Genomic DNA, 21,778 nt, shown 5'->3' with positions numbered 1-21,778 from the left:
AAAAAATAATATTTTAGAGGTGCTATACCGGGCAGCTGTCTGCTGGGCGGGGCAACGGTTGCCATATGGGCTCGGTTCAGGCTTGGCCTAACTCTATGACTATTTCAGGCCCTGGCCACGGCCGAGGCGGCCGCACAACCGTTTCAACGGCCGTTTAAGGTAGACCACAGGCCCGACCACGAGTCCGTCCAACAACATCCAGGTGCGCCGCATTTAAGGTACACCACAGGCCCCACCAGCTCCTCCACAACGGTTTCAACGGCCGTTGCCCATTTGGAGCTCGAGCCAAGCTCGCCCACCCCTCTCCTCTCCATATATAATCCCCGCTCCCCCGTACCCCTTTTCCCCCGTCCTCCCATTCACTTGTCCCCTTCCCTTCCGTTCTCGCTCCAACAACTGCGAGAGCCAGGGAGAGGACACGTGGCCTGTCGAGATGGAAAGACCCCAAATCTCTCTTCCATTGGCGCTGCTAGCTGTCCTCCTCCTCGCCTCCACCACCACCACGGCCGAGTCTCGCCTCCTCCACCGCATCCAACACCGCGGCCGCTTCCCCGTCCCCGCCGTATCCAGCGTCTGCAGGCGCGCGGAATTTCCCCGGCTCTGCCAGTCCTTCGTCCCGGATGTGCGCACCGTGACCGCCGAATCCATGATCGAGGCCACGGTCTGGGCGGCTGTGTCCGGCGCTAAGGCTGCCAAGGCTCTGGCCGATGCGCTCATGGATTCGCCGACCACCGGCAGCGAGGTGAAGGGCGGCATCGACGTGTGCCGGCAGAACTTTGATATGCTGGTCCTTGATCTCCAGAAGGGGTTGGAGAACATCAAGGGGGCCGGAAGCCACGACGAGCTCATGAGCAACCTCTCGGCGGCGCTCTCCGACATCGACTCGTGCGACGAGAGCTTTAACGAGGCCCCTGGGTTGAAGTCGCCGGTCTCTCATCTCACTTCCAATCTCAGGAAGCTGGCATTGAACAGCCTTTCCTTGGCTGATCACTTGAACTGATTATTATAAATATAATTAGTGAGGAGAAGATGGGAGGAGGAGGAAGAGGAAGAGGAGGAAGAGGAAGAAGAAGAAGGTGGTGCCGAAAACTTTGAAATAAATCGATGTAAAGGCCTCAGGAATTTTGAGCTTGGATTCCTTTTGGTATTGTTTATGGTAACCACCGATAGATACACTTCTCTTCCTAACGGCTTTTCTACATGAGAATAATTGTTTCTATTTTCTAATGGCTGGCTTGTTCGCTAGATGTATTGGCTCTCTCTCTTGGTCCTCTACATATTAATGTCTGATGTGTCTAAGCCTAAATTGATTCTTTCTTGCGAGTGGTCTGAAGAGCTGCTGTTTTGGTAATATGAGAGGCCTCGAGCGTTGCTGAATCTAGGCTATACTATACTGAAAGTGGACGGACGACTCCTTATTTTTCTGTCCATTCTCGTTGCTCTTAAAAGGCCAAGCTTTTGACGTCCTTGATGGTACCAGTGCTTTCAAATTGAGATCTCAAGCCTTTTAGTGTCTCCATATATGTTTGTCCATGCATTATGACATAAACGAGTTAGTTAAGAATTTGTTCAATGATCAACTTATTAAATTCCATTTGTTGGAAAATTATGTAAGCAAAAGCCAAAGATCACGGTTCAGCTTGCATGTCTAACGTTGTTGTTTGAGAGGTGATGCTTGCACGTCATAATTTGTTTATGCATGTGTTGGACCCCTTTCTTTATTTTATTTTATTTTTGTTATGAATAAATATATAACAAGCAAAGAATCCAAGGGATGCACATAATCAAATTATAGTGAATGGGGGAGAGATGACTCGTTCGCAAGTTGATTGAAGCTAACTGGTACAAATTAAAGAAAATCATGGTTTAATGGCATGCATACATGACCAAGTCATCCAAATTTCGACCGTTCGGTATATTGTTTGATACAACTAGATTTAAATAAGCAACATATATAGGTTGTCATGGAATATATCACGTAACAATTATATTGGATAGCTTGGTCTAACACATTAACATCAAAAAGTCCAGTGTACTCAATCTAAAAATTAAGATAAGGCCTTGAAATGCAATGAATGAAATCTTGTGCATTATGTGCAACATAACATGTTGAACATTTAAAATTTTAAATGTAGTTTCTAATTTTAGTAGATTGAACCAGGTAATTTTTGATTGAATACATGAATCCTATACAAGGCCTATATAAAAACACCATATCTTATGTACAAGCCCATAAAAAAGATGTTCTGTGCACAACTCATTAAATTTTAATGTTTAATATGTTTGATGGAGCATATTAATTCTCAGGAGATGGAGTAACATTGGTTGGCCATAAATCATATCAAAGGATATGATATATATGTTAGATAGATCACTCATCATAAGGGATAATGAACAACATGGGCACCATGATTTCGTTAAATCAGCTTAATTTGGGATAAAAATAGGTCCTTTCTATTATGTGGTTCTGCTTGCATTTTGGTACTAAATATTGATACATGCACGTATATCAACTCAAATATAGATTTAGATGCTGATATGAATAATATAAATTTTCTGTACTTAATATGGATAAAGTTATAAAGAAATTAATGGGATATTCTACAAATATAGGCATTACCAGTGAAAAAATTAACAAGAAATATCAAAACTCTAAGTCTCTTTTTAACACCTTTGTTACATTATTCATATGTGCAAATCTTGATCCCGAAAACAAGTTCAGATCTCTTCGGTCTTTGGAATCATTGGCTACTAAATTTTTCTCAAAAGAAAAAATAAAAGCAAATATTTAATGAATGATTATGATTTATTAGCTAAGCAAATATTTGTAATAACACGTGATTTACTCTATAACACAACAATTACCCAGGGGTCACAATTTTTGTGGGTCATATCGGATCGAATCTAACTTTAGAAATTAGAATTTTTGTGGGTCATATCGGTACCTAAATCAAATATAGATTGGAATGATGCAAATGCATACCCAACTTGATTGAATTTGATTTAACTCATAATCATCGACATTATAATATTATAATATATAATATTTAATGAAATGAAATAAAATTTAAAATTTTAATTTTTTTTCTTTCTATTTCTGCCTCACCTCTTCATGTTGACACCCTTATCACCTTCAATCCCTTCAATACTTCCTTAATTCTGTCCTCGCCTTTATAACTTCTAGTTTCCAAACCACCTTCTCTCTCTCCCTCTCTCTCTACATCCGTCTGTAATGTAGTATATATATATATATATATGCTAACTCATCAAGATTTGGGCATTTTAGTGATAAAAATTCCTTAAGTTTTTTTCATAATATTTAAGTAAAGAACATAAAAGGCCAGCCATCATCAAATTTTTTCCTTTCCGTACATCCTCATGCATGCCTCACGAATTTTGGTGGAGATGATCCACATACTGATGATATTCTTTAACTGTACATCCAGACTGCATGCATGGGGCATCCACCCATAAGCAAGCTTCCATGCACACATGCATGTCCTCGGCGGACACATGTGCCGAATAAGATCACGCGTGGCCTCGTCTAATTATCCCCCATCAATTACTTTGCCTCGTTCGTATCATCCCTTTTTTCCTCTTCACATTCTGTCCCCCCCCTGAAGAGCAAACCTAGCAGCACTCCCAACTTCTTAACGAGAGATTTTGTATCAAGCACTCCCACCCAAAAGAAACAGATCGAGCATGCTAAACAGGAACTCAATATAGCTCTGCGCGTCCAACCGAAGGAAGAACAGAGCATTCATACTTCATAGGCCTTCTTTAGCCCTCCAAGAGGAAGTAAAGAATAACTTGTGGGGTTTGGAGTCTATCCTAAAACCACCATGGGGAAGCATCGAGTCCTACTGAGATATGTTGACCCCTTTGTTGTGTCTAAAGGGGAAAAAGAAGAAAAGCACAATAAAGGAGTGTTGCGCAAGTGATAAGCATCATTGCCAGGACCCCAAAGGAAAGTACCAAGAAAGATGCCCACCTTACGGGCCCCAACTCGGACACCCAACCCTTTCAAATACATTAACACACTTGTAATTTAAGCTCGCGACGTGAAAGCATAAGGCTCAGATCGGTTTATAATAGAAAACGCGTACGATTTTTTCCCAAACTTAATATATAATGAGTCTGCGCGCTGGAAGGGGATATTAAAGAGAGAGAACTTTGGAACGCATTTACGTTTTGAAAATTTTCATTAAATGCAAAATATCTATTTAGGAAATTTACAAAATTTCTAACATATTTCAACGCCTAAATACGCAAATAGTTAACTCTATGGCTGTAAATTTCATGACGTCACCAATTTGACCTTGTCGTTTCGGAGACTTAACACTAAAATCAGACGACAACTGTGAGCCACATAGCTAGAAGAATGTTTTTTTAAATATATATTTCACTATAAAATCCAGCCAACACTCTGAAGATTGGTGATTCAGGAACTCACTTAAATCTACCGATCTTAAACTATAGCAATTAAGCTATTAATTATGAATAACCTACCACAAATAAGTTTAATAATTCATATGATTTTAAAAGCATGGAAGAACACTCATTCTGTTTTTTTTTTTTTTTTTTTGCCCCATCTCCTCCTTGGAAAATCAAAAGTGAATTACCTTTATTTAGATATTTGAAATTACCGAACCGCAGAATCTGACACAGAACATCTAGGGAACGGAGAAAGGTAGCATAAGTAGGTAGGGGAGACCCAGGATCAAGTCTATTGACCCCTTTAAAGGCCAAGGAAGGAATAAGAAGAGAGACCCAACAGCATGGACATACAGAACCCTATGCAAAGAAATGAAAAGAAGAGAAAAGCTAAAGTTGTGGGCCTTGTAAGTTGTATCGAATGCCTGAGCACCTTTTTTTTTATTTTTTATTTTTTAACTACCTATAAAATTCATGGCTTGAGAAGTAAATAAATAAAAGATATAAAAGTTGTCTCTCCAAGACGCACCCTATTCATTACCCCACTTCCATGGCCACATGGAAAGAATTCTATCCTGGAATGCGCAACCCAATTTTTTTGTTACCCCATGCTTGAGAGTTAAGACTGACAGAACCTATGACCATGCTCTTTTGAAGCTGACCACAGGAGAGAGAGAGAGAGAGAGAGAGGAGAGGGGAGACAAAACACAATACAAGGGGAAGAAATGGGTCTTTTGTCATTTTGAGGTTACCTCTAAACTTTGGTAATGGTGAGAGCTATGCCAAGTTGAATTCCATGAATGGTTAGTTAATCTATCTGAAGGGAGACTTTGTTTCGAGATGGAAGTATTGCTTCTTTGGACAAGAACAAGAGAGATTCTCAATAACAGAAAGGAGAGCCAAGTGATCTCACAAGAAGAAAACAATCACACAACTGTGCAAGGATACAGACAGTTGTAGTACGAGGTCCGCAGCTCCAAAAATTCCCCAGCGATGGCTTCTAGCTGCTGCACTCCTGTTCCAGTCATTGCCATCTCTCTTGGGCTTCTACTTCTTGCTTCTATAAGTTCTGTCCTCTCAGAATCTATGGGAAACAACACATTCCGACCCCGCAAAGAGCTACTGAAGTCTAGGAGGATGAGAGCTCTTCTCAAAAGGCTTAACAAGCCTTCTGCCAAAACAATTCAGGCATCCTCTTCTCTCTCTCTCTCTCATTATTTTTATTATTTTCATTTGAGTATATCGTTTAACTCGGAATTTATTCATTGGACAGAGTCCTGATGGTGATATTATAGATTGTGTTCCATCACATCTGCAGCCAGCATTTGATCATCCCAGACTTAAAGGACTGAAACCTATGGTAGTCAAAATTTTATCTACCGTTTCTCCGTAGAATTGGACTCTGAAGTTACATGTGTGCTCTTAGAGTAGTTGTGAAATATTCCTTTTGTCTCCATTGTTTGCAGGATCCACCAGAAAGACCCAGAGGCCATAGATTTACTGATCCACTGGTTGATGAAAGCTTTCAATTATGGAGGATCTCGGGCGAATCATGTCCCGATGGAACGATACCGGTCAGGAGAACAAACGAAGAAGATGTTTTGCGAGCCACTTCGGTAAAGAAGTTTGGTAGGAAGCTGGCAGCAAGACTACGGCGAGATTCTGAGAGTAGCAGCCATGAGGTTAGTCTAAGTAAATGGGTTGATGGCTATGCTATTGTCAGTTAATTTTGATCAAGTCATTAAAATGATTTTAGATAGACTTTAATTAATGGATCGATCTAGAATGGTTGGATTTTTTCTGTCCTATAAACAGAAGGACAAGTGTGCATTTTAAAGCAGATTTTCGTGGTATAATTTTACTTGCGAAAGAACTGCATCAGTGGTAGTCTAATATGAAGAGAATGCTCAAACAAAATAAGCCCCTCCATTTGTTTCTAGAATCAAACTTGAACTCCTGTAATGGAAGGCATACTATCTTTATAACATGAAAGGAATAACCTCCGATATGGAAACTATTTGAAAAGTAAACCACTCGCACAGTTTTTTACATATAAAAGGAAATATAATCTAAGGAGTAGTCAATTTTTGGCAGTTACTTTATAGGCATCCCCTAAGTTATTTTTGGAACATCATGAGGTCAATCCATATTATGCAAGAAATGCTGAAGGGAAATATCCTAATTTGCATTCAGAAAGGCTCCAGGGATTTCTTTTTTAAAAATAAGACAAATGATGCATTTTACCTGTATCCTTGTAGAATTTAGCTTATGGCTGTAATTTTCTTTTTTCAGAAATAGCTTAAGTTCCACATTGACCAATTCTCTACCTTCAGAAACTTACATCAGATGGGTATTTGAAGTGTACTTTTTTCTTCCTCCTTACATGATCTCAGCCTATTTATAAATTTACAATTGGTTACAGCATGCGGTTGGGTATGTGGTAGGAGATCAATATTACGGAGCAAAAGCAAGCCTAAATGTATGGGCACCGAGCGTAACCAGCCCAACTGAGTTCAGCTTATCACAGATATGGGTCATCTCTGGATCCTTTGGCCATGATCTCAACACCATTGAAGCCGGATGGCAGGTGCAAAAATATAGATCTAACTTAATTTCTGTATAATATAATGACTCTCCTTGATGTTTTTATTCTTTCAAGTCTATATTCATCCATGCAAAGAGGCAAAAATGATCGCTATTAAATTATTATGAGTTTTCTTTTCTTTTTTCTTTTTTTTCCTTTTCTTTTTCTGTCTTTCTGAAAGAAAATTGTTACCTACTTTTGAGCCACCATGACAACATTAACTTCTCATAATTACCTTTTATTGTCACTTCTTTTAAAAAAAATGTTTCGAAAGACCAACCACCGGTCCATATTTTTGAGGATAAGTCATCCCAAGAATTAATGCCAGAATCTAGGATGCTAAAATAAATAGATATAACCCCCAGGACAAGTGCCGCAGTCCACACACTGAAACCACTGATTATCATTTTTTTTCAGAAGAAAAAAGTAGTCTTTCTTCTTTCTCCTTTGATATGAGGAAAAGAAAGCTTGAATGTCTTCAAATAGCTTAATATAGCTTCATGCATGCAAGTTTAGCTGAGTCAAGAGAAAAGGAAATCCATTTCCCTTCCCTTCCACTGAAGCTTTGTTCACTGAGATTCCCCTTAACTTCGTCAGTAACTTTCCCATCCCCTAATACTATACATTGCCAGCTAATGTTTTCTCTTTCTCTTCTTCTTCAGGTCAGTCCACAGTTGTATGGAGACAATGCTCCAAGGTTCTTCACTTATTGGACAGTAAGGCCATCTCCTGTCCTTGAACCAAAAAAGTCTCTTTGTATGTTACTTAGATTTTTCACCAAAGTAGAGATAAAAATCTTGATATATATATATATAAAAAGTCCAATCAAGTGGACATCACTGTTCACCCTGACCGCTTTAATGGTGTAGACGGATGCATACCAAACTACTGGATGCTACAACCTCTTGTGCTCGGGTTTCATCCAAACAAACAACAGGATCGCTATTGGAGCGGCAATCTCCCCAACATCAACGTATAATGGTGGGCAGTTCGATATCAGTCTGCTGGTCTGGAAGGTAAATTAAATTAAATTGACCAAATACATTCCTTTTAGAACACACATATTAAAATAAATATGTACATTTTAACATTAGCATGAAAAAAAAAACCTATTTAAACTGCAAAACTAGGCCCTCAAAGACATATCAGGCCCAGCCTGTACAAAAACTAAGATTCAGACTATGCAAAATAAAGGAATCCACCTGTCTCTCAAAAATAACTAAAATCGAAATATGTCTAAATATCCATCGTTACATGGAGTGCAATCATTGATATCGCCATGAAACAATGTTCCATTCATGGAACAGTGCAACCAAGAATCGAGCCATTGTTATTAAGAATTTCCAAGCCCACCAGCTATATAGGTATCTCATTTCTGGTGGCATGGCCATCTTCATCATTTAGTCCCGATGCAAACACCTTAAAAACTATTTGGCGCACTGCATGCATAATGGATTCAACTTTTAAACTGTGGGTCCACCTTTTGCTCTCATGATAGTGATGATGGCTCAAGCTCGGATGATAACCGAACGTTTCCTGTGGCGTATGGGTGTGGAGTTCGTGCATCCGAGCTGCCATTTTCCTGTTGGGCTCGTCTATATATTACTTTCATAGCTTTTTGTGACAGCTTAACAAACAGGGCATTACTCAGAGATATAGCTAATCTAGGACGTGGACATTTCAACAAAAACAGAGTGATAGGTGTTGGATATTTCCTCTTTTTTTTTTTATAAGGCGAATATTATATAATATTGACGTTTTCTAAAAATTGTTAATGGTATTGCTTCCTGCAAAAAGAACTGAATAAAGAGGTAATCTGATGCTTTTGATAACTTCTCTATAGAAAAGAATTTGAACAAGAAGTGTTATAATGCACAGAGTTAGGAAAATAGCTAAAAGTTTTCTTTTTGAGGCAACAATAGCTAGAATTTTCTAAGAGAACGGTGTGCGTGTGCCAGGACAATAGCTTCAATTTCAGAATTATTTAGTACGAAATAATTGGATTCAAGAAAATTATGGAAATTCAACAAAATCCTGAGAGTATCTGTAACATTGAGCAATAAAAGTATCCTCAAAAGCATAAATGGATATCGAATAAATGATATATTTTTACACAAGGTTAATTAAAATGACAAGGTAAGGGGCATCATCGTCTGAGTAGTAACAACAGAATGATAGTATATATCATTGCTAGCTCATCAATTTGGAAATATTTCATGAACAAGCCCAAAAAATTCATCGGCAATCTATCAAATTGCTTACAATATTTGAAATAATTCAGGATTCTGGAAATAACATGTTGAGTGGTCCACCGGAGCAATCAAAATTTTGTGAGAAATTAGAAGTGTCGAATAGTTTCAAAAATATTATGATCGATGAATAAGAAGTAATATCCTTTTTTTAATTTCTATCTACAGGATCCGAACCATGGTAATTGGTGGCTAGAATTTGGATCAGGCCTGTTGGTAGGCTACTGGCCATCATTTTTGTTCAGTCACCTAGCAGAACATGCAAGCATGGTGCAATTTGGCGGAGAGATCGTTAACACCCAGCCATCGGGATCCCACACCTCAACCCAAATGGGTAGCGGCCATTTTGCCCACGAAGGCTTTGGCAAGGCATCCTACTTCCGGAATGTACAAGTCGTCGATTGGGACAACAGCCTGATACCTGTGCAAAACCTTCGGGTCCTCGCAGATCATCCGGATTGCTACGATGTACAAGGAGGGAGCAACAGCGTGTGGGGAAATTATTTTTATTATGGAGGCCCAGGAAGAAATGTGAGATGCCCGTGAACAAATGAAAGAGTTTGTTCTTATATTCTTTAGGTTTTTCTTAACAAAAATGTTATCTTTTTTCTTTTCCATTTCCCACCTTTCTTGTCTCTTGATTTTTGATTGATTATTGTACACCCTATGTAAATTTTGGGAAAGGAAGATACAGTGGTTCTATACACACACTTCAGATTGTGGCTTTATTTTGCCTTACTTTTTCTCTTTTCCTCGGACTCGGATACAGTGGATATGGAGAGTGCAGCTCGTGGTTTGATTGTGTGTTTTTTTTTTTTTTTTTTCCTTCTTTTTTTCTCAACATCTAGTCATTTAGAAATTAAAATTTTCCCTGGGATTGGAATCATATACGTATAGATCTGCCGTCAGAATGAGACTTGAGGCACTCTAATCCTATATGACAGACTCGTGTTTCTTCTCCCTCGTCTCAAGCAGTTATTCTTTCACCTTTGTATTTTAATGAAGAAATACCTGTGGTTCATAAGTCTACCAGGTAAGTAGCTGGACACAACTGTTTCTCTTGTAGGAATATAATGCAATCCCATGTGAAAAGGTTGAGAGGGAGGGAGGGGCAAAAAAATTGCTACCCACCAGAAAGACCAGAAGCAGCTAGTTTCTGAAGGCTATCAAAGCAAAATTCCTGTGTCCCTCCACGTAAGCCACATTATCTCTCTCTCTCTCCAAACCTAAAGCCGCATTATTGGGCTCGACCACATTTTCTGGACGACTGGGAATTACAATAGCAAGGAATTTAACGCTCATGCAACTTCACTTTTAAAATCATTACAAAGTGAAGCCCATCATTATCGGTTCGTAAATGTGGAGAAAATTAAATGAGGTTGGACCTGGATCTCATGGTTCTATAGATGAAATGAGATCCTCTGCGATACTCAAAAAACACCACAAAATACTGTGCCAAAAAATACCTATGCCACCATAAAATGGATGGCCATCCAAATTGTTCAAATACCCCAAAAGGTTTCTACGCGGCCGTCTATTTTAAGATGGACAACATCCAACCACGCACAGCACCCATAACAAATGCATAGGCCTTGCAGCTGCCCGGAATATAAATCGGGTAACATTGTTACGTTGCAAAAATAGGATGCTTTCACCTCCTACAATCTAAAATGAATCTTCAGGATTTACAAGAATTGATATTTCCTGTATGTAACCATAAAAAATTTTCATTAAGAACTTGAGATTTGAGGTTCTACATTAATAGTTGCTTAATTATTTTTAATGATTGTCAAATTTAAATAATATCAAAAATTTTCTAATTCATTAAATTCACAACAAGTGCGTCTATTGGCTGCAACATCATCTCGCTCCAACAGTAGTGTGTTGGTTGCATTTACAGATAGAGGTATGAAGCTATGAGCTGCTCACCAGCAAATGGAGATAGAAGTATCTATGCAAAACAAAAATGGCGAGAAAGCATTTTGTGGAGAACGGAAGTGTTTTACCATCGGTTGTTTTAAAGATTTAACATGGGAGAAGTGCTTCGTTTGGTTCTTGACTGCAGATTTTCGAGTGCCACTCCATTCTCTGTAGGTAAATTTAGGATACCAAAAACTTCTTCGAATGCTGTATCTTTCACAGATCCACTAATGAAACTATCATGGTAAGGCAGGCCGTGATAAACGAGTTATATGAGTTCTTCAGAATTATTTATTCTCAAGACAAATACACCAAACCCAGATAAATATGTTATAATCAAGCTGAAAGCTCTGAGAAACATGTTTCAGAAAGCAGATAACTGAAATCTGCAATGTAAGCGCGTCCAATGTAAACAGATCTGTACAGGGAAGATTTTAAAAACGAGACCAAGATTGGCAAAAGAGAGCAGACTAAGCCTCTTAAGGTAAGCAGGAAAATTGTATGTTACACAGCCAGGACATCAATGGGCCTGTTGACAGAATAATGCATGCACGTTTAATGAGTTCATTATCTGGTAAGCGAAATTCTTTGTGCACCATGGCTGGTGCAGAACCGCACGCACCGCCCGCGGTGATTGATTCCCGTGCGGGGCCAACTAAAAAAAATTTTTTTTTTTTCCGCACATCGCACTCTGACTCCCTGCGTGAATCAATCACCGTAGACAGTGCGCGCGGTTCTGCACCGCCCGCGGTGCACAAAAAATTCCTCATCTGATAAAAGTTCAGTAGGGTACCAGGCCCTTGTGCTATTTTAACCAACTTCCAGCTTTCTCCAGGCTGCTGCTGCAGAATCCCTTGCAGAAACATTGGCACTGAGATAAAGATGCCAAACCTTTACAAACCCCGCTAACTGCTGAAAGAGAACCAAGAAACAACTTCAATAAATTGCACAGCTCTCCAACAGGCATAACACAGAACTAGTTATGATCAGCAAAGATACAAACCTTGGTCTTGAAGTTGGGTGTTGTACAAATCAAAACATCATGTTAAAAGAACTCATCTTAGTAAAAATGACCTTTGACTCCAGGGATGAGATGCAAGCTAACTCCCCCAGTAAAGAAGCATGCCGCAAGCAAGTTTAAACTTCTAGCTTACTTCATTGCTCACACCATCACATAATTCAGACATCAAGTCAAAGTTACCAGAAGTTCAATCAATCTAATCAAATCTTCAGGACCACATATCTGAGAACTGGAAGCTGTAACAAAATTTTGGACCCCACAATCTGCTCCCGAGCAATTCAGCAACAAGCTGTCCTTCGGACATAGTGGTGCCTTTCCTATTTCAAAATTTTGCTCCCATCGGCCATCTATAGTCTCATATGCCGTTACCAATGCCATGCAGAGCTCATGGAAGTCTTTCTCCTCCAAATTTTGCTTGACATCAGAGAAGGCACTACGATTTTTTACAGAGCAGCTATTTAAATTTTCACCAGCAAAGGCCTCAAATGATTTCATAGCGGACGCTACTGCACTTATAGACACAAGGTTGCTTATAAAATGATGAGCTTTGTTTGATGAGTTGGAGACAGCATCTTCCTCATTTCTAAGATGGTACAGTTGGATCATGTTGGCCAGCGCAAATCGTGTAATTAAGATAAAAAAATCATAGAAATTCATGCCTAACACAAGAAAGTGCAGATCAGGCAAATAATTAATAAGTTTCAACATCCCTTACTTCTCATATGTAATCTACATTTTTATGCTGTACCTGTGTTGGCTGCAAGATTACGCTGGCAGATACTTTCAAAATCATCACAGATATCTCGGATGTCTTCAATATACTCCTTGGCCACATTGTAGTCTTCAACAAGCAAATTCCACTAAATATGAAATAGAATTGGTGAGGCAGAAGACATGATCCAAATCTTTCAAGTAATTTTTCTGATATAGATGAATAAATGTTTGTCCTACTCACCACCCAAGAAAGGTTATAAGCATTGAACCAATTATGGTTTATAGATATAGTGTCTTCCTGTGATACAAGATCAAATTAAATTCTGCTGTTAGGAAGCCAGGGAGAATGGGAATAAGAAAAATTACTAAAAAAGATTCAAATACGAAATTTGAAAATGAAACGTATCTGGAAACTTCTGTATTGCTATGACAGAAGACGGGCATAAAAAATGTTAAAACATTTACCCACATTACTATATCTCTTTCTGTCCTTTTCTTTCATTCTCAACAGAAATTAAACTAACTCTGAACTCTCCATAACAGAGCCCCCTCAAACCATTTCACATGCCCATACTATTTAAATCGCTTCTCCAACAACTTCATCCTTAATTTTGTGCACCTCCAACAGCTACTCTATTGTACTCATTTTCACCTTATCCGTCATAGTTTTTCACCACATCGTCTCAAGACTCTTATTTTTGCTACTGTCTACTTATTTTCCTGGACCATCTTCATCGACCAAAATTTTGAGTTATACAACATTGAAAACCTTAATCCTGTTTTATAATTTCTTTTTCCTCAAGCTACCAAAATATGTGTTGGCCACAAAGTACCCCAAAAGCATCTCTCCACTTCATCCAATTGATAATTACAGAATGCAGATAAAATTAACTATTATCTCCATTGGCTTCGGCATCGCAAAAATTACATTATGGTCATCATTCATTAGCAACAGGTAATTCATTTCAGTATGCCTTCTAAGAAAAGCATCCATTTATAGGAATAATTTGCCATGAGAAAATGCTTGATGGCTGTGCTCCAACTGTGATTATAGATATGGTTATGCTTTTTTTCTGAAAGAACTATGGACCAAAGGTTTTCTCACCACAGAGGAATGGATGTAAGAAATGAGAAAAAAATAAACACCTTTAAAATGTAAGATTTAGAATATCATGTTATCCAGATACCAAAGATTTAGAATATCATGTTATACAGAAACCTCATTCAAGCAAGAGATACAATAAATCTATGTTAAACTCACCAAATTATGAACTTGATGATACCATCCACTAGGCACAAAAATAATCTCATTTTGTTCTTGAATACACTCCCACCAAATAGTCTGCATATGAATTCACAATTAATGTTTTGGTAAATAGAAATTAGGAAAGCAAAAGATAAGGGTATGTTACCTTCTTAAAACCAGGAAACTGTGTTTCAGAAACATCATCATAAACATTATACACCGAGTGTTTCAAGTGCCTGCATGAATTATGAAAACACTGTCACCTAATGCCCATCTTAGTGGATAATGTACTTGCATGATTAGCTAGCAAATGCTGTGGAACTTCTTAATAGATCAATTGGAGAGAACTGCAAGGCGATTTGGGTTCAAAAGATTTCATAGAAACTAAAAAATAAGCCAATAAATGTAGTACACATTGAAAACACATACTACAAAATATACCTTGGATACAGAAATGGAAAACCTTCAAAGCCTAACAAACAACGCTGACATGTTTAGCAATGTTGCCTAAGGTCAAGTCAAACCTCAAAAGCTAAAGAATGACGTGCTTCCTCACATCAACATTACTCAAAAAATTGAAAGAAAAAGATGTTGCAAGTGCATCATCCTAGCCACTCAGTCTGCAGCACATGTTATTGAAACTTGAAAGCAATGTAGTTATACCACGAGTGTTAACTCTAGCTTCTTGAAAGAACCATAGCTTCATCCACAAAGCATACATTATTGAAAGAACCATGAACAGCAGAACAATATTAAGTATTAGACATTTTGAGGCTTCCAAGCCCCCAAGTATTTCAACTCCTGGTTCTTTCTTATCACTCAGAAGGAAGGAAAAAACAACAATAGCCAGTGAATTGGGCATCAGGAATGCACCACTACTCTCAAATAACATCAACTTACGTATATTAACTAGACTAGCAACTATATCCAACTCAAACACATTCTTCAGTCAATTGACCAGTATGATTTGTTGACCAATTTAAAGGTCAGCACAAAGTACAGATTATATTTCTTCCAAGTAATCTTCTGAAACACTAAACAAAGCCTAGCTTCTTAACAAATGAGAATCAAGTTACAAGGCTTAATTTTAGTTTTTAATTTAAAACCAATGTATAGTTACACTGAAGTGTTCTTTCAATTTTTACCCACATTAACCAGGAAAAAATATGAAGCCCCTCCGAAGTGGCCAATTTACATAACTTGGTAGTGTTATATTCCAACTACTCATAGTTCTTACTGTCAAAATCATTAGCCAATTTTGAAACATGAAGCTTATCTCAAATGAAATTCAATAATCCTGAATAGTCATTTAGAGAATCCAAGAGTACCTATCAAAGACAAGGTGACGTTGTGAAGGTGGTAGAAAGAGCCATTGTTTTTTCCCACAAACATTTGCAGACCAGCTGTATGATCTGAAAACATCAGCATGAAGAGGAGTCCAAGTACCTAAAGAAAGAATGTAGTGTCATAGTTATAAATAAAAGATTCTATTGATCTCACAAGGGTCTAGCTAAGCTTATATCTCAAGGAGATTTGTACATCGATCAAATCATGCATAAACTGCCTCAGATGATTTTTTTTTTTTTTAAAAAAAAACATAATGAAAAAGAAAGAGAAAAATAGCAACATCATGTATACCTTTTGCTCCCATGTAAACAAAGCGGTAGTCAGCACAGTTAATTTCATTTTTATCATGATGGATATCAGAATCTCGATGCATATAATGACTGTCCAGATACAGATTGAGCCAATCATCATTGAAGAAGGGTGGAGTTGTGTAGGCAACATAATCAGGGTACTCCTGAAATTTCACACAAATTGATGAGATGACAACAATTAAAAAGAGACATAAGGCTTAGGCTGCATTTAGAAGTGGAATACATTAACCTGGAGAAAATGAGTTAACTTACTGCAACTTCTCTTTACTTTGGAATAAATTACTCCATCCTACATGGTGGAGTAATTCATTTCTGGTTTAAGTGGAGTTATTCAGTTTGGAAGGCAAAAACCTGTATACCAACTTTTCAGAAATACCATCTGCACTTCTGAAAACCGATTTCACCAGATGTTTCAATGAGCATTTGGTTGGAACTTGGAAAAGGGTGAAATAACAAGGTTAAGTACTTTTGACTCCCTCTTATCCAGCTTCCAAAAGCAGCCTAAGAGATTAAAATAAGACAAATATCCACTGGCATCTTTGATGTTCAGATTGAGGTAAAACAGCTGCAACAAATTGTTCCTCATTCAAAATATATAAGACTTAAATAAGTTAGTATTAGTGAGAAGTTTTTATCATTTAATGTGCAACTTATTACCTCATTTTATATATTAAATGGGCCATAAAGCATATCATAAATAGCAGATGCCCAGAGAGAGATATACATGCCCCATGTGTACATATACACATGCTCACAGATGCATACACACACAAATACCTATGCACATGCACATATAGGTACAAAGACAGAGAGAGTGGAAAAAGAGGAGAACGGTAAAGGGTAGGATAAGAAAGGTAAAAATAAGAGAAGCAAGATTAGAGAAAGAAGAGAAGGGAGGTAAGATATTGAGAGAGAGGGAGACAGAGAAAGTAACGAACAACTAATAATTTCAAATTACCATTCGTTGTCCATCTCCATGGCTTACATATTTGTGAAAGAAACAAAAGAAAATTATGATTCTCCAACTAGTATTGTGATCTTTGATGGGCTGACTTTTGACCTAAATTTGTAGCTTTTGGACTTTCCACTAGATAAGCCAGTACAATCACACCTAGCGACTCCCTTCAAGACTAATCACTATTAAAAATAATTAAGACACTGCATTTCGTTACCTCTATTGACATGTAAACTTTCCCACTTAGATATATAACACAAATTAGCCTTTGCAAATCACGCCGAACCAGAACTTGTCAAGCTGCCAAACTTCAAAATCCCCAACCTTCATTCAATACCTCTGTCCCAGCCTCAATCAACTTTCCTTCCCTCACGATGTCTCTTAGGAGGAACTAATTCATCTAGATCACTCACAAAACTGTCACTCTCATGCTTCTGGGGACACCACCAAAGGAATCTCATGTGGCATAACTCATTTAAGATGGTTTACTGTGAAGTTTGTTGACCAGCCCTTTCAACATATCCGGCAGCAATTTTTTTCCAGCAATACAGTGAACTTTAGTGATCTATATTTGCATAACGAAAATTTGTTTCTTTTCTCAGATGAACGCACTGCACAATCTCTTGATTTTGGTAATGCTAACTCCCACAGATTGTCTGGCCATAGTCCTATTACAGACACCAAAAACTTAAAGATGAGCAACTCACCTCTTCTGTCTCTAGAGTGCATATTAAGTTGCATTTTACCATCAAGGCAGCTGTCTGAATTTCTTATATTTTTGGATCTATGAACAGCAACTAAAAGTTGACTCCAGACTTAACACTTTGCAAACCCTAGACATATTCATAAATGAAACTGTTTACCAACAAGTCAAGCAAAAAAAATCAATCAACTACATACACATGAAATATTATGCCATATACTAGGAGCAGCAAAATGCAATCAAGAATGACTACCAAATGCAGCATATCAACCAATAATTTTCCCTAGAAATTGGCACTATGATTCCCAATTGATGTCTCATGTTGCGAGGAAGATGCATTGAAAAAAAATGTATGCACATAAAAGGGAGAAATGAGAAAAATCCACAGGTATTAAAATATTTGATTCATGAATGATAAATGTAGGAATTATATGTTTTTGATTGGTTTCTTTCATGCCACCAAATGCATATATCCTAAATAAACATTACATGGACAATTCAACATAAACCAATTTTATCAAATAAACTGCAAGAAAAATCATCCAGAGGAAGAATTCTGTTAACTCAGTTATTTGCCCAAAATAGTCAAGCATGGTTTAGGAATCTAATATTGTTGTTCAGAAATTTGCGAACAAAAGGAAGCCAAGGCTCTAAGACCATGTTCGGTGATATTGAGAATAGTTGGCCATTCACACCTTTGGATTCACCAAACAAAACTTGTACAGATGATTGGTAAGGAATAAATTCAAAATTCCCATATCAAGAGGAAGGAGGTACATAAAGACAAAGTCAAGAAAGGAACCAGAAAGCAGTCAGAGGACAAAGATAAGGATGAAGGGAAAGGAGGAAAAAACAGATACATAAGATTAGAGAAAGAAGAGGGTATTGCATATCTTTTGAAAGAAGAGAGAACGAGAACTAGAGATGTGTGTCAACAATCATCTCATATTACAACCCATTGGCCTTCGCTATGGTTTTTAACACATTTAAAGAAGAAATAAGAGAAACTTTTGACTCATAGAATACTGCTTTAGATGATTCTTATGACTAATAAACTAATATATCTCGGACTTCTTATTCTATAACCCATTATACCTTCAATTAATAACTCAGTTAACGATGTAAAATCATTATGAGGTTTCACTTGGTAACTTCTCTTGACATGTAGGAGCCTCACCACCGACATGATGACATAAATTAGCATTTCCAATGCTCTCACATCATTATGCCTCTTATAGCCTCCCAAATCTTTTATTTTATCCTCTCTTTCCCTGTATAGATATCCTAGATGGCTGCAAGTCCTCGTATCATCCTTTTAATAATATCTTGGATATTTCCATGTTCTTTGTTAAGGACTCCTATTTCAAATAGAACCTTGATGCCATGGCTGATCCACTTGAATAATGAACCAGCACCTCTCTCTCTCTCTCTCTCTCTCTCTCTCTCTCCATCCAATTTTTCATTTTCTTCCTCCAAAAATCATCATAGATTTTCCATGTCCATCACTTGCGTACCTGATGGAATAGGAACTCTGGCCTAAGGTTGTGGCTGAGGCACTATCAGGTTTATTAAGCTAACTTTTTATGTGCATCATCATAGGTTAGCCTTTATGCAAGTAAAGCACAAAATTAAACAAGTCTTGAAATAGATCATGCATTTGTATAATTTTCAAGCCTTTTGTTTGTTCATGAATTCAAAGAAATGTTAGAATAAAAGCAAGCAACAATGCAATAATAGTTCATCCCACCTTGACAAAATGCCAGTCTTTAAGATATAGCAAGGAGCCCATTTTCTCGCTGCCACTTAAGTCAATAGCGCACTTCTCTGCAGAAAGTCCAAGCCAGTGGCTTATGAAATCTGCAACAGACATCTCAAGTCTCTTTTGATCTGTAAAATCTCTTGTACAACAGTCGGCAACCTGCAATAACAAAATGATTTATATAGCACAAGAGCTTGAAATGAGCATAACAATCACTTCAGAGCAGTACATGATTTTCTTCTGCAGACTGTTTATCTTGTGTGTACAAAATGATGCTGCAGTATGAAATATTGATCAGTCAAAAATATTAGAAGTGACACAATAAAAATTGTCAATAAACAAAATAGAAAGTCTGAACCAAAGGGAATATTTCTTTCGAGAATAATGAGAGATCCAGTGTGGCATTTATCTCAACAAGTGAATCAAAATTAAATCAATAAACCCTCTATTAAGGCTAGTTAAAAGTTATCCACATTTAAAAATAAAAATGGGCTAAGACGCTGCATCAAACAGGAACTGTTGTCTGACTGACAATGTTGCACCAGAGTTTAAGTAACCTAGTATCCACATGTTTTGTTGCAAATGTAGGCAGTCCTTTAAAAGGATCCAAGATCACACCTAAATAGGATTGTGAAAGAATGTAGCCAAAAGTCTGCTGCATTTAGTTTAGATATGGCTGTAGGAAAGTTATGTTTGTAAAAGGTTGGATATTGTTTAAAATTTTCAATGTTACAATCAAAATGTAAACACAACCCGACCACATGTCCCACCTGTCACTAACCATACATCTTATAATTTCAGAGACTCAAAGACTTATTCCAATCTTTTCACAAACATCAGCACAACCTACAAGTGTTCTTGGTGCTCACCATTTCCTGTGGTCTATCCTAAAATGCGTTGTCAAGAACACATTCTTTAACCCTCATCCATAATGCTGGCAAATTTGAAGTCTATTGAATTGGCAGATATTAACATGGATTTCGTGCTCGCCTTTATTCATAGGATGCTCTCTTCAATTCAGCACACTTGCGGCAAATCCCATCACACTAGGGCCCGAACAGCACTATTTGTGTGGGAGCACATCAGTGCAGGAACCTGGTAACGATTGTATATGAAATTGAGGATCTTTTGTCCCCTCACCTAAGTTGTGTTTTCCTTCACCAACAAGCCTATAGTGCTTCTTTCTATCCATAGATTCTTTATTTCCATTTTTTTGTACTAGTTGTCGTCATCTATTCCAAGAAACAACATCATACATGACGGTCACACCTTAGATGGTCCCGTTGCTTGAATTTCTTGAAGGTGATTGGAATCAAATATCAAGAACCCCCAAGAACCATAACTAGTCCAAAACCACTGGATAAAGATTTTTTTTTTAAAGAGAATAGAAGGAGAGAAAAAATAAACTAAGAAAACAAAAGGAAGCAACTCAACGGGAGGGCTGGGGTTTGAGATGATGATGATGTAGTACCTGAACGCGGGATTTACCGAAACGGTGGGCGAAAAAGGAGAGATTGGGGCGGCCATCGGGGGATACCCAATCGGAGCAGGCTCTCCAGGCGTCCATTAGGCCCGTCAGCACGACGGGGCGGTTCCCTTTGAGGTACCTCTCCACGAACTCCTCGTACCTCAGCTTCCGTCCGTCCACCCTCTCCACTTTCTCTCCGATTTGGAGCCCGCCCATATCACGGCGCTCTTAGTCCTTCGCCTCTCACTCTGAGCTTCTTTCTTGCAGGGGGCTTCCGTCGTCGGGGACCTCTAAAAATCCGCTCTTTCCATTCTTCTCCAATTTGTAGCCCACCCGTACGTAGCGCAGCACGCTTGTTCGGCTTTCGCCCTAACCTGCATTTTTGCGGCATTTGTCACGGGCTGCGGTCGTGGGGAACCCTAAATCCTAATTCGGGGCAAAACTGGCCCGGACCGCCTGGTGAGCTCGGACCCGGCTCACCGAATCCAATCCATCAGTGATGTTTGTTGACATGTCAGAAGATCAGCGTCAGTTCACACGGACACGTGGCGCATTTCGGACATGTGTCATAAGAGAGAATATTGATCAGAGAGAAATTATTGGTCAGGACTGTTCTACCGCTTGCATATCAAACCATCTAGTAAAGGCTTACCATATCATCTAAATTTTTTTTTTTTTCATTCAGAGTAGCAAAAATTGTTGGCCAGTGATTAAAATAATTTTTTTTTATTCAAAATTTTCCACTAAATTTTGATAATAGTAAACTTTTTTTAAATAATGAATAATATAATAATTTTTTATTTGATGATTCACGATATACATATAATAAACCGATTCTAACCAATAATTTTTTATACGATAGCATATTTTGGAGCTGTCATTATGTGTACCATGTGAATTTGTACGTTATATCACGTAAAAGTTCTATACGATAATTTTTTCATTTCGAATGAAAAATGTTAGATAAAATATTTTTTTGAAATTAAAAAATATATATCTCAAAAAATTATTCTTGAGAAATCATTTTTTTGTATACTAATTTTTACCTAATAGATAAATAAATAATT

General features: G+C 37.9%; 3 protein-coding genes across 6 annotated transcripts; 2 read left to right on the top strand and 1 right to left on the bottom strand.

Annotated features, from left to right (window-relative positions):
• Window positions 1-1,245, top strand: LOC140855774 (uncharacterized). Its single transcript, XM_073252527.1, has one exon. The coding sequence runs from the start codon at window positions 434-436 to the stop codon at window positions 998-1,000; it is 567 nt and encodes a 188-aa protein (XP_073108628.1). The 5' UTR covers window positions 1-433; the 3' UTR covers window positions 1,001-1,245.
• Window positions 1,246-5,087: 3,842 nt separating this feature from the next.
• On the top strand, window positions 5,088-9,984 carry LOC105046251 (protein neprosin). The gene is made up of 7 exons (XM_010924789.4): window positions 5,088-5,622; window positions 5,708-5,794; window positions 5,901-6,116; window positions 6,857-7,021; window positions 7,681-7,734; window positions 7,888-8,034; window positions 9,436-9,984. The coding sequence occupies exons 1-7, from the start codon at window positions 5,428-5,430 to the stop codon at window positions 9,811-9,813; spliced, it is 1,242 nt and encodes a 413-aa protein (XP_010923091.1). The 5' UTR covers window positions 5,088-5,427; the 3' UTR covers window positions 9,814-9,984.
• A 1,510-nt stretch (window positions 9,985-11,494) lies between these two features.
• On the bottom strand, window positions 11,495-21,354 carry LOC105046236 (arginine-specific demethylase JMJ20). 4 transcript variants are annotated; one of them, XM_073252525.1, is made up of 11 exons: window positions 20,715-21,354; window positions 19,473-19,518; window positions 19,232-19,402; window positions 15,807-15,969; window positions 15,497-15,614; window positions 14,335-14,404; window positions 14,184-14,264; window positions 13,164-13,220; window positions 12,957-13,068; window positions 12,191-12,867; window positions 11,495-12,099 (listed from the first exon to the last, which is right to left on the bottom strand). In XM_073252525.1, the coding sequence occupies exons 1-10, from the start codon at window positions 20,768-20,770 to the stop codon at window positions 12,374-12,376; spliced, it is 1,368 nt and encodes a 455-aa protein (XP_073108626.1). In that variant the 5' UTR covers window positions 20,771-21,354; the 3' UTR covers window positions 11,495-12,099; window positions 12,191-12,373. The 4 variants fall into 4 exon arrangements, with proteins under 4 accessions (XP_073108626.1, XP_010923070.1, XP_010923063.1 ...); XM_010924768.4 differs by lacking the exon at window positions 19,473-19,518 and having other exon boundaries at window positions 20,715-21,342; XM_010924761.4 differs by lacking the exon at window positions 19,473-19,518 and having other exon boundaries at window positions 11,495-12,096; window positions 20,715-21,342.
• Between the last annotated feature and the right edge of the window lie 424 nt (window positions 21,355-21,778).

Source organism: Elaeis guineensis, chromosome 2, assembly GCF_000442705.2.
Source record: "Elaeis guineensis isolate ETL-2024a chromosome 2, EG11, whole genome shotgun sequence".
In the NCBI taxonomy this organism is placed as follows: domain Eukaryota; kingdom Viridiplantae; phylum Streptophyta; class Magnoliopsida; order Arecales; family Arecaceae; genus Elaeis; species Elaeis guineensis.
Note: the sequence above shows the minus strand (reverse complement) of the source record. Positions and strands in the feature narration are given on the sequence as shown.

Excerpts from the sequence above, each read along its gene's own strand:
- LOC140855774 (XM_073252527.1), top strand. The coding sequence starts at position 434 with ATGGAAAGACCCCAAATCTCTCTTCCATTGGCGCTGCTAGCTGTCCTC.
- LOC105046251 (XM_010924789.4), top strand. The coding sequence starts at position 5,428 with ATGGCTTCTAGCTGCTGCACTCCTGTTCCAGTCATTGCCATCTCTCTT. Across the intron at positions 7,735-7,887 it reads GGTTCTTCACTTATTGGACA|ACGGATGCATACCAAACTAC; the intron begins GTAAGGCCATCT and ends TTAATGGTGTAG. Across the intron at positions 8,035-9,435 it reads TCAGTCTGCTGGTCTGGAAG|GATCCGAACCATGGTAATTG; the intron begins GTAAATTAAATT and ends TTCTATCTACAG.
- LOC105046236 (XM_010924768.4), bottom strand. The coding sequence starts at position 20,927 with ATGGGCGGGCTCCAAATCGGAGAGAAAGTGGAGAGGGTGGACGGACGG. Across the intron at positions 19,403-20,714 it reads TCGGTAAATCCCGCGTTCAG|GTTGCCGACTGTTGTACAAG; the intron begins GTACTACATCAT and ends TTGTTATTGCAG. Across the intron at positions 15,970-19,231 it reads AAGACTGGCATTTTGTCAAG|GAGTACCCTGATTATGTTGC; the intron begins GTGGGATGAACT and ends GTGAAATTTCAG.